General features: G+C 43.3%; 1 protein-coding gene across 1 annotated transcript in view; it reads left to right on the forward strand.

Moving 5' to 3' along the window:
- The window catches only part of EGFLAM (EGF like, fibronectin type III and laminin G domains), a 175,327-nt gene that overhangs the window by 127,329 nt on the left and 29,751 nt on the right, over window positions 1-18,247 (forward strand). The window contains exons 14-15 of the mRNA XM_061187729.1: window positions 15,065-15,190; window positions 16,305-16,548. Coding sequence (XP_061043712.1) covers window positions 15,065-15,190; window positions 16,305-16,548 — 370 coding nt within the window. The remainder of the gene's footprint in view (window positions 1-15,064; window positions 15,191-16,304; window positions 16,549-18,247) is intronic.

An 18,247-nucleotide genomic window follows, 5' to 3' on the forward strand; every position in this document is an offset into this window, starting at 1 on the left:
TTTTGCCTTTTCCAGAATGTCATATAGTTGGAATCATACATTATGTAGCCTTAATAGATTGGCTTCTTTCAGTTAGTAATATGAATCTAAGTTCCCTCCATGTCTTTTCACGGCTTGATAGCTCATTTCTTTTTAGCACTGAATAATATTCCATTGTCTGGATGGACCACTATTTATCTGTTCACCTACTGAAGGACATCTTGGCTGCTTCCAAGCTTTGGTAATTATCAATAAAGCTACTATAAACATCCAGGTTTTTGGGTGGACATAAGTTTTCAGCTCTTTCGGGTAAACACCCAGGAGCGTGATTGCTTGATCATGTGATAAGAGTATGTTTAGTTTTGTAAGAAACCACCAAATTGTGGACTGTATCATTTTGCATTCCCTCCGTGAATGTATGAGAGTTCCTTTTGCTCCACAGTCTTGTTAGCATTTGATGTTGTCAGTGTTCCATATTTTGGCCATTCTGATGGGTGCATAGTGGCATCTTGTTGTTGTAATTTGCATTTCCCTGATGACATATGATATGGAACATCTTCTCACATGTTTATTTGCCATCTGTATATCTTCTTTGGTGAGGTATCTGTTAAGATCTTTGGCTCATTTTCAATTGAGTTGTTTGTTTTCTTATTATTGAGTTTTAAGAGTTCTTTATTTATTTTGGATAACAATCCTTTATCAGATGTGTCTTTTGAAAATGTGTTCTTATCTGTGGCTTGTTTTCTCATCCTCTTGACATTGTGTTTCACAGAGCAGAAGTTTTTAATTTTAATGAAGTTCAGCTTATCGATTATTTCTTTCATGGATCCTGTCTTTGGTGTTATATCTAAAAAATCATTGCCTTACCCAAGGTCATCTAGGTTTTCACCTATGTTATCTTCTATGAGTTTTATAGTTTCATGTTTACATTTAGGTCTGTGATCCATTTTGAGTTAATTTCTGTGAAGGGTCTGTGTCTAGATTCATTTTTTGTGTGTGTGTGTGTGGAAGCCCAGTTGTTCCAGCACCATTTGTTGAAAAGACTAGGATTGTTTTTAAAGAAATAAGGACATTTATTCCATCACTGAAGGCAGCAGATAGATAATTCTAAGGTTGGTTAATTCAATGACTGTTTTAGTCAGCTAGGGCCACCATAACAAAATACCACAGACTGGGTGGTTTAAACAACAGATATTTATTTTCTCACAGTTCTGGAGGCTGGAAATCCAAGATCAAGGTGTTGTCATGTTTGGTTTCTCCTGAAGCCTCTCTCCTTGGCTTGCAAATGGCCACCTTCTCACTGTGCCCTCACATGGCCTTTTGTCTGTGCTTGAATCCTGCGTCTCTCCCTTTTCTTATAAGGACACCAGTCAGATTGGATTAGGACCACTCACATGACCTCATTTAACTTTCATTACCTCTTTAAATGCCCTATCTCCAAATACAGTCACATTGGGAGTTAGGGCTTCAACCTATGAATTTTGGGAGGACACATTTCAGTCCCTAACAGTGACTCAATGATGTTAGAACTCTGGGTTGGTATCTCAGTGGTCCTCTTGTTTTTCACTCATAATCCCAAGATGGTGCCACAACTCTGAGCATCACATCCTCATATGACATTGTTATTGCAAGAAATGGCAAGTTCCTTTCTTGGGTCTCTTTGTTCTCCATCTTCAAGATGCCATTTTGAAAGAACGCATGGTGAACACCACGTGCGCACGATCTAGCTTCTACCATTCACATTTGGCTGCATTTGCTTTACCACATATGATCCTACTCCTCCCTCTCTCCATTCCTGAGTCAGAGCTAGGATTCGATCTTCATGACTCCAAGTACAGTTTGTTTGTTTTGTTTCTTTGTTTTGTAGCTAATATTAGTTGAGCACCTACTACATGTAGCCACCATCCGGAACTACTTTAATCTTCTCGAGATTCCTACAAAGTAGGTGCTATGATTAGTCTTAGTGTTTACAGATGAAAGCTGGTGGTTCAGAACAGTTAAGTAACTTGCCTAAGGTCACACAGCTAGTAGGTGGTAAAGCTGGTAAATGGTGACCTCAGCAATTCTGGCACCAGTGCCTGCCCTCTTAACCACATCTGCCACATCAGAGGCTCCCAAATTGGTTTCAAATTGCTTCCTTCTACTTTTCTCACTCCTAAAGGTGACACCATTGTTAAAACTACAAAAGATGGAGTTTACTTGAAAGGAAAACATTACTCTCCACCTGTTATTCCCTATGTTACTTTTTCCCTCAATTGATCACTTGGTCAAAGCAAACAATCAACAGTAGCGACTAAAGCTATTACAAAGGCTCCCGCTGTGGTTAGGTGAGAACCAGCAGGCCCACGAGAAGTCTCCTGTGGTGTTGAAGAGTCTGGACTCTGAAGGCAGATTGCCTGGATTTGGCAGGTCAGTTAACCTCTTTGAGACTCAATATCCCCATCTATAAATAGTAACTGCCTCATAAGATTATTTTGTCCTGATGAGTCATGGTGCATATAGAGTACTTAGAATAAAGCCTTGCGCATAGCAAATATGTTGTAAATGTTTCCTGTTGTTGATATTATTATTAATATTCTGACTCTACCAATCCACAGGGTATAAGTTGTTTCTTCTCTCTTCATTGAACTAACAGGGAAACAGCCTTGAAGGACAGATCTGGCAGTCTTGTAATCTCTGACAGGTAGTTAAGAAGTTGCAAAATTGAGTAAGGACCAATTTCTGACAGCGTTTTAAATTCTCACCTGGTACAATATGAACCTCTCCATGGAGCAGATGACCCCGGAGGACCCACCTTGCTGCCTCTGGGCTCCCTGGGGGCAGCGATTGGATTATTCCGTTGCTCTCTGTCAACCTTAGTGGCAAGCATTGGTCACATGGCCTTTTTTTCCCATTTCTTCCCATTTTCCCCCCTGGGGTACAAGAACAGGGCTGGCTATCCTTCCTCACCTCCATATTTGCTTTCCTTTGAGTAAGTCCTCTTGAAGTTCAAGTTCCTATAACTTAAATGCAGTCTCACCATGGGGGAGACGGGGCTCTTGGAAGCAGCAGTGAATTTCCCGTGGAGATGCAGGCTTCCAGAAGAGGGTGAGGACAGTTGCAAGTCATGGCTCCTCCCTCTGATCTCTAACTTGGCCTTGCTGGCTTCAACCACAGTTTTTTCTCTGTCCCACCTCCCCAAACCCAAGAAACCTATTTCCAAGGGGCCTTTCATTACTCGACGCCTCCCACCTCATCTCCTTCATTAAATTATTTCCAGCTATTGGATTCTCTGTGAACTCACATTCTAGAATAGTCAGCAATCTCAGCAAAATTTTGTATTCTCTGGCCCAGACGTTTCTTTTATTATTTCCACCTAAGTCACCACCACTCATTTTTTCCAATCCCATCTTGGATCACCGCCCTGCAGTGTCACAGAGCCAACTTCCCAAGTTATTCGAGACTCATGAGGTCTGCAGGGGCCACGGGTCTCACTATGGCTTATCACTCTCTTACTCTTTCTTCCACTTGGTAAATACTTATTTAAGCTCCTGTGCTGGTCACAGCACTGGGTGCTTAAGGTAAAGCAATAAACAAGACAGGATCTCAGCTCATCCCTCCTGTCGTAACTCTCCCTAGGATAGACCAAATTAATCAAATAAACATCACACAAATAAACGTAAAATTGCAATTTGGAGTGTTACAAAGGGGAAGTGCAATCCTAATGTATAACAGGGAGATTTATGGGCTGGGGGTCAGGAAAAGCATTTCTGAGGCTGTAATGTGAAGTTGATATCTGAAGCAAGAGTAGGAGTTAAAAAGCAGAGATGAGAGGGAAGTGCATTCCAGGCAGAGGAAATGGCCTTTCCCAGTGGGACTATGAGTGGAGGTGGGTCTCATGATCTTTTCTGTGTTTTGGAAAGATCCCTCTGACTATAGACAGCTTTTTGGAAAGGGTCTTCACGGGGAGCATGTAGACCAGCTGGGAGGCTGTGCAGTAGTTCAGATCAGAGATGATGGTGGTTTGATCCAGGGTGGTAGTGGTGACACACTTGACAGATCTTTAGGAGGGGAAATAGACAAGCCTCACTGTTGCGCTGGATTGGGGGACGAGGGGCAGGGAGGCTGCTCACTGCCCATGGTCTCCTTAGTGTATTCCACTCCGCCTTCTCTTCCCTCCTTGGGAGCCTGATCTCTCTCCTGCCCCTCACTTCATTATCTTGCGTAAACTTACGTAATGGCTGGTGTATAGAAAGTATCAGTGTCAATAAAAGTTATTTTATATATTGATGATGCGGTCCTGCCAGCTCCCTGTACACATGATCTGGCACCTCCTTCCTCCTACTCTCAGAGCTGAGAGTTCTCCTTTCTCTAACTAACCTTTTCATCTACACTCTGCACCCATCCTTCCCTATGTTCCTGGGACCTTGCTGCCGAGGTTGTCACTTCTCAATAACCCAAGGCTTCTTAGGCTTTTGTATGCCATGGACCCCTTTGGCAGTCTGGTGAAGTCTATGGACCTCTTCTCAGAAGGATGTTTTCAAATGCAGATAATAAATATACATGATAGGAAAAAATTATATTGAAATAAAGCTATATAATAAAGTTCTGTTATTATAGTAATGTATGTGCTTCTTTATAAAGCATTAAAGAACAGGATTCTTCAATGGTGGGTGCAATAACGACCATGCTGTCAAAGGAGTGATGAGAATAAATGATGTTTTGAGATACCCGCAACAAATGGAAAGTGATTCACCCCATTCTCAGGTCCATTGGGCACAATTCACAAGGACTGCTAATACTGGAGATTCGTTACCTCCATTAATAAGTAAGGGAAATACTCAAGTCCAGTTAGAGATCATGGAAAATAAAGATAAAAGTTTTTCCCCATCAAAGTTCACGGACGCCTCGCTCTAGCTTATTCACACCCACTCAAGTCCTCTCCAGCTTCAACCAGTGCCATGTTTGCGTGACCCTGGACCCTTCTGATTCGGGAACCCTGCGGACTTCTCTCCTCTCTTTCAAAACCTGAGTCCAGCAACCCTCCAGGCCCCCTGTCTGAACTTCCTGTGATGGGGTTCTGCCTTCCACTGCAAAGCAAAGCTGCTCTCCTGAAGCTGTGAGTGGTTCTCTCTTTGCAAACCCCTCCTGGACCTCTCAGCGATATTTTTTTTTTTTTTTTTTTAAACATCTTTATTGAAGTATAATTGCTTTACAATGGTGTGCTAGCTTCTGCTTTACAACAAAGTGAATCAGTTACACATATACATATGTTGCCATATCTCTTCCCTCTTGCATCTCCCTCCCTCCCACCCTCCCTATCCCACCCCTCTAGGTGGTCACAAAGCACCGAGCTGATCTCCCTGTGCTATGCGGCTGCTTCCCACTAGTTATCTATTTTACATTTGGTAGTGTATATATGTCCATGACACTCTCTCACCCTGTCACATCTCACCCCTCCCCCTCCCCATATCCTCAAGTCCATTCTCTAGTAGGTCTGTGTCTTTATTCCCATCTTGCCACTAGGTTCTTCATGACCTCTTTTTTTTTTTCCCTTAGATTCCATATATATGTGTTAGCATACTGTATTTGTTTTTCTCTTTCTGACTTACTTCACTCTGTATGACAGACTCTAACTCCATCCACCTCATTACAAACACCTCCATTTCATTTCTTTTTATGGCTGAGTAATATTCCATTGTATATATGTGCCACATCTTCTTTATCCATTCATCCGATGATGGACACCTAGGTTGCTTCCAATTCCTGGCTATTGTAAACAGAGCTGCAATGAATATTTTGGTACATGACTCTTTCTGAATTATGGTTTTCTCAGGGTATATGCCCAGTAGTGGGATTGCTGGGTCATATGGTAGTTCTATTTTTAGTTTTTTAAGGAACCTCCATACTGTTCTCCATAGTGGCGGTATCAATTTACATTCCCACCAACAGTGCAAGAGTGTTCCCTTTTCTCCACACCCTCTCCAGCATTTATTGTTTCTAGATTTTTTGATGATGGCCATTCTGACCGGTGTGAGATGATACCTCATTGTAGTTTTGATTTGCATTTCTCTAATGATTAATGATGTTGAGCATTCTTTCATGTGTCTGTTGGCAATCTGTATCTCTTCTTTGGAGAAATGTCTATTTAGGTCTTCTGCCCATTTTTGGATTGGGTTGTTTGTTTTTTTGTTATTGAGCTGCATGAGCTGCTTGTAAATCTTGGAGATTAATCCTTTGTCCGTTGCTTCATTTGCAAATATTTTCTCCCATTCTGAGGGTTGTCTTTTGGTCTTGTTTATGGTTTCCTTTGCTGTGCAAAAGCTTTGAAGTTTCATTAGGTCCCATTTGTTTATTTGTGTTTTTATTTCCATTTCTCTAGGACCTGGGTCAAAAAGGATCTTGCTGTGACTTATGTCATACAGTGTTCTGCCTATGTTTTCCTCTAAGAGTTTGATAGTGTCTGGCCTTACACTTAGGTCTTTAATCCATTTTGAGTTTACTTTTGTGTATGGTGTTAGGGAGTGTTCTAATTTCATACTTTTACATGTACCTGTCCAATTTTCCCAGCACCACTTATTGAAGAGGCTGTCTTTTCTCCACTGTATATGCTTGCCTCCTTTATCAAAGATAAGGTGACCATATGTGCGTGGGCTTATCTCTGGGCTTTCTATCCTGTTCCATTGATCTATATTTCTGTTTTTGTGCCAGTACCAAACTGTCTTGATTACTGTAGCTTTGTAATATAGTCTGAAGTCAGGGAGCCTGATTCCTCCAGCTCCATTTTTCGTTCTCAAGATTGCTTTGGCTATTCGGGGTCTTTTGTGTTTCCATACAAATTGTGAAATTTTTTGTTCTAGTTCTGTGAAAAATGCCAGTGGTAGTTTGATAGGGATTGCATTGAATCTGTAGATTGCTTTGGGTAGCAGAGTCATTTTCACAATGTTTATTCTTCCAATCCAAGAACATGGTATATCTCTCCATCTATTTGTATCATCTTTAATTTCTTTCATCAGTGTCCTATAATTTTCTGCATACAGGTCTTTTGTCTCCTTAGGTAGGTTTATTCCTAGGTATTTTATTCTTTTTGTTGCAATGGTAAACGGGAGTGTTTTCTTAATTTCACTTTCAGATTTTTCATCATTAGTATACAGGAATGCAAGAGATTTCTGTGCATTAATTTTGTATCCTGCTACTTTACCAAATTCATTGATTAGCTCTAGTAGTTTTCTGGTAGCATCTTTTGGATTCTCTATGTATAGTATCATGTCATCTGCAAACAGTGACAGCTTTACTTCTTCTTTTCCGATTTGGATTCCTTTTATTTCTTTTTCTTCTCTGATTGCTGTGGCTAACACTTCCAAAACTATGTTGAATAATAGTGGTGAGAGTGGGCAACCTTGTCTTGTTCCTGATCTTAGTGGAAATGGTTTCAGTTTTTCACCATTGAGGACAATGTTGGCTGTGGGTTTGTCATATACGGCCTTTATTATGTTGAGGAAAGTTCCCTCTATGCCTACTTTCTGCAGGACTTTTATCATAAATGGGTGTTGAATTTTGTCGAAAGCTTTCTCTGCATCTATTGAGATGATCATATGGTTTTTCTCCTTCAATTTGTTAATATGATGTATCACGTTGATTGATTTGCGTATATTGAAGAATCCTTGCATTCCTGGAATAAACCCCACTTGATCATGGTGTATGATCCTTTTAATGTGCTGTTGGATTCTGTTTGCTAGTATTTTGTTGAGGATTTTTGCATCTATGTTCATCAGTGATATTGGCCTGTAGTTTTCTTTCTTTGTGACATCTTTGCCTGGTTTTGGTATCAGGGTGATGGTGGCCTCGTAGAATGAGTTGGGGAGTGTTCCTCCCTCTGCAATATTTTGGAAGAGTTTGAGAAGGATAGGTGTTAGCTCTTCTCTAAATGTTTGATAGAATTCGCCTGTGAAGCCATCTGGTCCTGGGCTTTTGTGTGTTGGAAGATTTTTAATCACAGTTTCAATTTCAGTGCTTGTGATTGGTCTGTTCATATTTTCTATTTCTTCCTGGTTCAGTCTCGGCAGGTTGTGCATTTCTAAGAATCTGTCCATTTCTTCCAGGTTGTCCATTTTATTAGCATAGAGTTGCTTGTAGTAATCTCTTATGATCGTTTGTATTTCTGCAGTGTCAGTGGTTACTTCTCCTTTTTCATTTCTAATTCTATTGATTTGAGTCTTCTCCTTTTTTCTCTTGATGAGTCTGGCTAATGGTTTATCAATTTTGTTTATCTTCTCAAAGAACCAGCTTTTAGTTTCATTGATTTTTGCTATTGTTTCCTTCATTTCTTTTTCATTTATTTCTGATCTGATCTTTATGATTTCTTTCCTTCTGCTAGCTTTGGGGTTTTTTTGTTCTTCTTTCTCTAATTGCTTTAGGTGCAAGGTTAGGTTGTTTATTCGAGATGTTTCCTGTTTCTTGATGTAGGCTTGTATTGCTATAAACTTCCCTCTTAGAACTGCTTTTGCTGCATCCCATAGGTTTTGGATCGTCGTGTCTCCATTGTCATTTGTTTCTAGGTATTTTTTGATTTCCCCTTTGATTTCTTCAGTGATCACTTCGTTATTAAGTAGTGTATTGTGTAGCCTCCATGTGTTTGTATTTTTTACAGATCTTTTCCTGTAATTGATATCTAGTCTCATAGCGTTGTGGTCGGAAAAGATACTTGATACGATTTCAATTTTTTTAAATTTACCAAGGCTTGATTTGTGACCCAAGATATGATCTATCCTGGAGAATGTTCCATGAGCACTTGAGAAAAATGTGTATTCTGTTGTTTTTGGGTGGAATGTCCTATAAATATCAATTAAGTCCATCTTGTTTAATGTATCATTTAAAGCTTGTGTTTCCTTATTTATTTTCATTTTGGATGATCTGTCCATTGGTGAAAGTGGGGTGTTAAAGTCCCCTACTATGATTGTGTTACTGTCGATTTCCCCTTTTATGGCTGTTAGTATTTGCCTTATGTATTGAGGTGCTCCTATGTTGGGTGCATAAATATTTACAATTGTTATACCTTCCTCTTGGATCGATCCCTTGATCATTATATAGTGTCCGTCTTTGTCTCTTGTAATTGTCTTTATTTTAAAGTCTATTTTGTCTGATATGAGAATTGCTACTCCAGCTTTCTTTTGATTTCCATTTGCATGGAATATCTTTTTCCATCCCCTCACTTTCAGTCTGTATGTGTCTCTAGGTCTGAAGTGGGTCTCTTGTAGACAGCATATATATGGGTCTTGTTTTTGTATCCATTCAGCCAGTCTGTGTCTTTTGGTGGGAGCATTTAATCCATTTACATTTAAGGTAATTATCGATATGTATGTTCCTATTCCCATTTTCTTAAATGTTTTGGGTTTGTTATTGTAGGTGTTTTCCTTCTCTTGTGTTTCTTGCCTAGAGAAGTTCCTTTAGCATTTGTTGTAAAGCTGGTTTGGTGGTGCTGAATTCTCTTAACTTTTGCTTGTCTGTAAAGGTTTTAATTTCTCCATCAAATCTGAATGAGATCCTTGCTGGGTAGAGTAATCTTGGTTGTAGGTTTTTCTCCTTCATCACTTTAAGTATATCCTGCCACTCCCTTCTGGCTTGCAGAGTTTCTGCTGAAAGATCAGCTGTTAACCTTATGGGGATGCCCTTGTGTGTTATCTGTTGTTTTTCCCTTGCTGCTTTTAATATGTTTTCTTTATATTTAATTTTTGATAGTTTGATTAATATGTGTCTTGGTGTGTTTCTCCTTGGATTTATCCTGTATGGGACTCTCTGTGCTTCCAGGACTTGATTAACTATTTCCTTTCCCATATTAGGGAAGTTTTCAACTATAATCTCTTCAAATATTTTCTCAGTCCCTTTCTTTTTCTCTTCTTCTTCTGGGACCCCTATAATTCGAATGTTGGTGCGTTTAATGTTGTCCCAGAGGTCTCTGAGACTGTCCTCAGTTCTTTTCATTCTTTTTTCTTTATTCTGGTCTGCAGTAGTTATTTCCACCATTTTATCTTCCAGGTCACTTATCCGTTCTTCTGCCTCAGTTATTCTGCTATTGATCCCATCTAGAGTATTTTTAATTTCATTTATTGTGCTTGTCATCGTTTCTTGGTTCCTCTTTAGTTCTTCTACGTCCTTGTTAAATGTTTCTTGCATTTTGTCTATTCTATTTCCAAGACTTTGGATCATCCTTACTATCATTATTCTGAATTCTTTTTCAGGTAGACTACCTATTTCCTCTTCATTTGTTAGGTCTGGTGTGTTTTGACCCTGCTCCTTCATCTGCTGTGTGTTTTTCTGTCTTCTCATTTTGCTTATCTTACTGTGTTTGGGGTCTCCTTTTCACAGGCTGCAGGTTCGTAGTTCCCGTTGTTTTTGGTATCTGTCCCCAGTGGCTAAGGTTGGTTCAGTGGGTTGTGTAGGTTTCCTGGTGGAGGGAACTAGTGCCTGTGTTCTGGTGGATGAGGCTGGATGTTGTCTTTCTGGTGGGTTCGTCCACGTCTGGTGGTGTGTTTTGGGGTGTTTGTGGCCTTATTATGATTTTAGGCAGCCTCTCTGCTAATGGATGGGCCTGTGTTCCTGTCTTGCTAGTTGTTTGGCATAGGGTGTCCAGCGCTGTAGCTTGTTGGTCGTTGAGTGAAGCTGGGTCTTGATGTTGAAATGGAGATCTCTGAAAGATTTTTGCCGTTTGGTATTACGTGGAGCTGGGAGGTCTCTTGTGGACCAGTGTCCTGAAGTTGGCTCTCCCACATCAGAGGCACAGCCCTGATGCCTGGCTGGAACACCAAGAGCCTTTCATCCACACGGCTCAGAATAAAAGGGAGAGAAAATGGAAAGAAAGAAAAAAAGAGGATAAAATAAAATAAAATAAAGCAATTATAATAAAAAATAAGAAAAAAAATTATTAAGAGTAAATTTATTAAGAAAAAAATTTTTTTTAATTTTTAAAAATAGATTTATTAATTTTTTATACTAAAAATAAGAAAAAAATTATTTAGAAAAAATTTATTAAGAAAAAAAATTTTTTAATTTTTTAAAATAAAAAATATGAAAAAACGTATTAAAAATTTTTTTAAAAATAGAAAATAAGGAAAAAATTATTAAGAAAACATTTATTAGGGAAAAAAAAAATTTTTAAGCTAAAAAAAAAAAAAAAAAAAAAAAAAACAGACGGACCTAACCCTAGGACTAACGGTGAGAGCAAAGCTATACAGACAAAATCTCACCCAGAAGCATACACATCTACACTCACAAAAAAAAGGAAAAGGGGAAAAGTTAATATATCCTGCTCCCAAAGTCCATCTCCTAAATTTGGGATGATTCGTTGTCTATTCAGGTATTCAACAGATGCAGGCACATCAAGTTGTTTGTGGAGCTTTAATCCGCTGTTTCTGAGGCTGCTGGGAGAGATTTCCCTTTCTCTTCTTTGTTCCTACAGCTCCCGGGGTTCAGCTTTGGATTTGGACCCGCCTCTGCATGTAGGTCGCCTGAGGGCGTCTGTTCCCCGCCCAGACAGAACGGGGTTAAAGGAGCAGCTGATTCGGGGGCTCTGGCTCAGTCAGGCCGGGGGGAGGGAGCGGTACGGAGGAGGCGGGGCGAGCCTGCGGCGGCAGAAGCCGGCGTGACGTTGCAGCAGCCTGAGGCGCGCCGTGCGCTCTCCCGGGGAAGTTGTCCCCGGATTACGGGAGCCTGGCCGTGGCGGGCTGCACAGGCTCCCGGGAGGGGCGGTGTGGAGAATGACCTGTGCTTGCCCACAGGCTGTTTGGTGGCGGCAGCAGCAGCCTTAGCGTCTCATGCCCGTCTCTGGGGTCCGCGCTGATAGCCGCGGCTCGCGCCCGTCTCTGGAGTTCGTTTAAGTGGCGCTCTGAATCCCCTCTCCTTGCACGCCGCGAAACAAAGAGGCAAGAAAAAGTCCCCTGCCTCTTCGGCAGCTGCAGACTTTTTCTCGTGCACCCTCCCGGCTAGTTGTGGTGCGCTAGACCCTTCAGGCTGTGTTCACGCAGCCAACCCCTGTCCTCTCCCTGGGATCCGACCGAAGCCCGCACCTCAGCTCCCAGCCCCCGCCCGCCCCGGCGGGTGAGCAGACAAGCCTCTCGGGCTGGTGAGTGCTGCTCGGCGCCGAGCCTCTGTGCGGGAATCTCTCCGTTTTTCCCTCTGCGTCCCTGTTGCTGTGGGATCCGCGCTGATAGCCGCGGCTCGCGCCCGTCTCTGGAGCTCGTTTAGGCGGCGCTCTGAATCCCCTCTCCTTGCGCGCCGCGAAACAAAGAGGCAAGAAAAATTCTCTTGCCTCTTCGGCAGCTGCAGTCTTTTTCCCGGACTCCCTCCCGGCTAGCACCGAAGCCCGAGCCCCAGCTCCCAGGCCCCGCCCGCCCCGGCGGCTGAGCAGACAAGCCTCTCGGGCTGGTGAGTGCTGGTCGGCACCGCTCCTCTGTGCGGGAATCTCTCCGCTTTGCCCTCCGCACCCCTGTGGCTGCGCTCTCCTCCGTGGCTCTGAAGCTTCCCCCCTCTGCTACCCGCAGTCTCTGCCCACGAAGGGGCTTCCTAGTGTGTGGAAACCTTTCCTCCTTCACAGCTCCCTCCCACTGGTGCAGGTCCCGTCCCTATTCTTTTGTCTCTGTTATTTCTTTTTTCTTTTGCCCTACCCAAGTACGTGGGGATTTTCTTGCCTTTTGGGAGGTCTGACGTCTTCTGCCAGCGTTCAGTGGGTGTTCTGTAGGAGCAGTTCCACGTGTAGATGTATTTCTCATGTATCTGTGGGGAGGAAGGTGATCTCCGCGTCTTACTCTTCCGCCATCTTGCCCCTCCCTCCCTCAGCGATATTAACTTGACTTCTCTCTTGGCTTTTGCTTCCCCTGAGCTTCTGGGAACCCACCTTGTCTGGGTCCTCTGTGTCCTTCATCTGTTCCCCCTTTGTCTTCTCTGCCAGCTCCTCACCCTCCTTTGGTGCCCTGGGATTTCCAGGGGCCCTTCCATCCTGTCCTCTCTCAAGGAGCGCATACGTTCTTGGTATCAGGGTCGCCCCTACCTTGCTGCTGCCCCTCCAGCCCTCACCTGTGTGCAGGAAGGGCTTAGCAGCAGATATCTCCACCATCACCTTATGCTTAAGTTGGACGAAAGCCAGCTCCTCTACTTACTGGAAGCCAGGTCCTGTTCCCAGCCTCCCTCGTTTCCTTCCTCTTGCCACTCTCCTTTCGGTCTTCCAAGCAGAAGCCTTGAGGTTATGCTGGAGTCTTCCTCCACCTTCAACTTCTAGAATGAGCTGGCTACTCCTGCTTGCCCTGTGCGTCTTTGATTGTTCACTTTCTCTCCATTTCCTCTGCCATCACCCTCTCCAGCCGCAGTTTACCTCCCCGTAGGATTTCTCTCCTCTTTCCCGCCCCCATGGCTCACAATCTATCTTGCATACCATTGCCAGCACAATCTTGCTGAAACACTGCTTTCATCAAGTAAACATCTCTGGCTGGCTTTCAACCGCCCTCCCCGTCAACTCCCACCTATAAAAAATAGTTACAAAGCAAATTTGTGAAATAATTTTTCCCATGTGTATCTAAGATAAGCCAAGGACTCCACTTCTTCCTGTGGGACTAGCCCTTCTCTGAGAAAGCCTCCCAGCCCACAGAAATTGGTGGAGCATGGGGCCCTGTGAGAGTTTGGCTCTCTAAATTCAAGTCGGCCTCTCTATGGAGGCTGTGGTTGCTGGCAATGTTCTCAGGGCTGTGGCTGAAAAAAAAAAGAGACCACCGTCAATTCTGCCTGAACTTCCAGTGGCCCCCAGCTGGAATTCATAGAGGCCAGCCCACCCGGCTGGAGGGGCAAGCCATCTGGAAGGGCTGTAATTAAATCCTGTTATCAGCTCCTGAAGGGGGTCTCCTCTCCTGGGTACGCAGTATGCCAAGCCCTTCCCCCTCCTCCCGAGGAGGCTTTAGGAAAAGAAAAGACTGGATCCGTTCAACAAAAACCTATGACTGATGATGAAAGGATGGGAGACTCATCTGCTGAGATGACACAATCAGGCCACGGGGGTTCCTCATCTCACGGGGGGAGGGAGGGGGAGGGGGAGGGGGGAAGGGGAGGACGAGGGGGAGGGGGCGGCTACCAGCTCCCACGGGCGTCACATTGGAGACTGTGCGACGCAGAGCTGGACCCCTCGTGGCTCAACCACAGATGCACCCCCTTTGCCTCCATCCCAAGAAAAAGGGCTTTGGACTCACCTTTGTAGTTCTGGGCCAGGTTGTGGCCCATCTGCCTCATTTATTTCTTATACACAAGAAGAAAGGGAAAACAAAGGAAAGGAAGAAAAGCAGCCCAGGAAAAGTCAGTTTGCTTTCACTTCATCTGGTGACCTACACTTGGAAATGACCAAGTGTACCCTTTACGGGTCTCTCCGGTGTGTGTTTGGTAGAGAGAACTAACCCATCTGATGTTGAACCTTTCAGCACTTTTTACTTCCAGTCACCTTGCTGTCCCTCATAAGACTGTAACCTAGAGTTTAGAAGTAGAGATTCTGGAACCCCCTGCTAAGGTATCATGGAGCCCCCCCTCCCCTCCCTGCTCCAGACAGCGGAGTTGACAGTGCAGGCCAGTTAATAAGCTTCGACAAGGCTCCTTACCTCCTTCTGTGCTTATCTTGCTTGACCCAACGTTCAACCAAGAAGGCGGGCAGCACTTAAGGTAATTGGGGCCAAACAAATGAGAACGCTTTTAACATAAACACTCTGCTGACATTGGAGGGATAACACTCTTGGTAACACACTCTTGTGAGAACAACAGCGAGATGAGTTACAGGCAGAAACAACTCTGTCATCCCTGTCAGTGGTCATAAAATTGCCCAGTAATTTATTATTTGATTTACTGTGTCCACCATGTTTTAAAGCGTCCCTGTGGCTCTTCATAAAGAGTAAACCAAAATCAAATTAAAATGAAGGGAAGTTCCACTGATCCTGAAAACTGGTTTGCAGCTGTGCAGAGGAGCAAATCAATAGGAGTGGGGCGTGAACTGTATTTGTTCAGAATCGTGAGCTGTCGGCGTGCTCAGTCTTGGACTGGCTCACGCGATGAATTGGCTTTGTCATTCCCATTCTGTATTTAGGGGAATGCAGCAGTGGAATCTGTGATGAAGCCTCCTGCATCAATGGTGGCACCTGCACAGCAAGCAAAGCCGACTCCTACATTTGCCTCTGTCCCCTGGGATTTAGAGGTCGACACTGTGAAGACGGTGAGAAAGAAGCAAGCTGATGGCGATTTCTGTCTGCATTGTTAATTCATGTTGATGTAATTTTTCATCAATGTACTTTTAGCAAGGTCCCATATATTTTTATGGGATTAATGTTGCTTTGTTGGGAGGGATGGGAGAATCTTTTCTTTAACCAGGTTGGTGTGTCTTCAAGTGTCAGAGTGGCAAAACAGCCAAAGACAAGTTCTCTTTAAGATGTTCCTGGGCCAGGCTTTGGTGGGCTCATCTTGGCCCTCAAATAGCTTTGAAAAGCCTATATTTGTGTGGTTTGTGTCAGAATTTGAAGCATTCACAGCTCAGGCTCATTAGAATATCTGATGGTTCCAGAGAAAATGTTGGGAAGGTACACACAGAAACATTAACAATGTGATGTCTCTTTTTCTTTGTACTGTTCTGCTGAATTATTCTACCTCTCAATACTGTATATATTGATCATATTTATATATATACACATATATGTATACATACATATAAACACACATGCACACACAAATACACACACATAATAATGGAAATTTTGAAAGATTTTGGAAAAACCAAGCAGGGTTGAACATGTTTTAACTTTTCTGCCAGTGATTCAGATTTGGCCCTAAGACACCATCCCGGGGAAAAGTTTTTTTTAACACTGTGTAATCTCAAATTTCTTGTCACCTAGAGGAGGGCGTTGTGAGTCAGAGTAAGCCCAAGCTGTTATACACCACCTTCATATTTCTGTAGCCTAACGTACTAAAGGTTGATCCCTGCTCACGTCACTGGAGGTCCGTGGGAGCCGTGTGCTCTGTTCCACGTAGTCATTCGGGGACGCAGACGCCTGCCTTCTAGTGGCTCTGCTGGGGCCTTAGCATCCTCCACTGATTCCTGCATCCAGCCAGCAGGTGAGGAAGCAAGAGCAAGTGGAGGATGGAGGGAAGCTTTAGGGGCCAGACCTGGAATTCTGTGTACTCCTCCCACCCACATTCCAGTGGCCAGAACTCAGCTACACCAGCCACCTATCTTCAGAGCAGCTGAGAAATAGAGTTTAGTTCCGTACCCAGGAGGAAAAGAAGATGCTAGTTCTGGCACGGAGGGATTTCTAACCACGTGCTTGTTCTTTCAGCTTTCACCTTGACCGTTCCTCAGTTCAGAGAGTCCCTGAGGTCCTACGCTGCAACACCCTGGCCACTCGAGCCCAGGCATTACCTTTCCTTCATGGAGTTTGAGATCACGTTTTGGCCTGACTCAGATGACGGCGTCCTCCTGTACAGCTATGACACGGACAGCAAAGACTTCCTGTCTATCAACATGGCAGGGGGCCACGTGGAGTTCCGCTTTGACTGCGGCTCTGGGACTGGTGTTCTCAGGTAAGGGCTGAGACCGGCAGGGCCACCCTCCCCTCAAAAGCCAGACAACAGTCACTTTGAAGAAAGACAAATTTGTCATCTACCAGCTTGCTCTCTTCCTGTCTTCCCTACACAGTTCTCTTTTCTGAAACCTGTCCTGATTCATACAGATGGCATGCTTCCCAGAGATCATGCTCTCCTGCTGGCAAGGTTTCCTCTTCTTGAATAACTACCCAGTCCTCTCCACCTAAGATCATGCAACGCAATCAGCAGAAACGTGATAAATTGTCAATCAGCACCTTGCTCAGAGCATCACTTAGTGGGCAAATATATGACAACTAGTTTAAAAAGTACCAATAGAAATGTAATGAACAGAAATTTCCTTGGTGACCTCACTTTATTTATGTAGTTATTTATTTTGTCCATTGGAAGTAGTGTGTATCAGAGCCACAATCACTTAAAAACATCAAATTATTATTCATCTGCCCTATTTCCCACAAACGTCCTATTGATAGAAGCCTAACAAGTTGTTTCCATTGGATTAAGAGGATTTCAAAAGGACACCTACTTCTTCACCAGCATTGAGTGAACACATTGTGACATTACATTACACATGCTCATACGTGAATAAATACATAATTGTCACATAATCATTCATTGCTATGCATCAATAGATTGGGGTGGCCTCACTTTAAATTTTAACTTTCCTCTTGCTTTATTTCTTTGGTGGCAACTAGTTATTTGGCATGGCTCTTATTGTTCTCCATATAGAGAAGCTGATAGCAAATCACCAGCAACTGCAAAGACCCTTCCCTGACCAACGTGCTCGTGAAGGCTGTGTGATGACTGGTTTCAATAGCATGGAGTAACTAAGTGCTTCTAAAGCGCTTGCTGGTGTCTGCAGATTTGGTTCTGGGTTATCAAAACTTTCCTTCTGTTATCTAGTTTGTACTATTCATTGACTTAGCAGATCGATTGTTCCCATACAGTGTGGCGGTATCTTTGTGAACCCCTCGGAGCCTGCAGTTGGGAGGTGCAGATATGTTTCTTACTTGTTTATGTCTCCCTCTTCTCACTGTGTTCCTCCCATCGTAGTTTTTACCTTCAAGCCGGAGGCCTGCTAATCTAATGCAGGCATGCCTCTTGTTCCTACATTTGGCGATTTCTTCACTTTTGAAACACACTATGGTGTTTTGTTCAACAGTGCCCTGCAGCAGGAAATCAGTTAGTCTTTGTTGTTGTTTTAAAGGAAATCGCGGGCTGTACTGAATCACAATTCATATGGCTAGACCGTCATTTCTTGAAAGAGTTTGTCGCTGAGATCTTATAGCCATGCGTTGCCGTTAATTGCTGATCATTTTTCATGGCTGATGGGAAGTGCTTACTGCATTAGGTTTCAACAATTCTTTAAAAGGACAGTTCATTTCTGTCCTTAAGGGCTGAATTCCTACACATCAGTGAGCCCTCCCACCTTGGGGAATGGACAAACACTTTTGTACCTCTGGTTATGCAAGAACATCCTATGTCTCAAGACAACTTTGGTGGGTATTTAATTGATTCAATTTACATATGATTATGCAAAACAGTCTAAGCAATTCACTTAGAACTATTTGTCAGGTCGAGAAAGGAAGACACCTTGAATATCACCTTGTACTTTCAAATGGCCTCTTCCTGGATAAGGAATGAACAGAAAGGGCTGGGGAGGGTCGGGGCTCATCAG

This window comes from Eubalaena glacialis, chromosome 4 (genome assembly GCF_028564815.1).
Source record: "Eubalaena glacialis isolate mEubGla1 chromosome 4, mEubGla1.1.hap2.+ XY, whole genome shotgun sequence".
Taxonomy (NCBI): Eukaryota; Metazoa; Chordata; class Mammalia; order Artiodactyla; family Balaenidae; genus Eubalaena; species Eubalaena glacialis.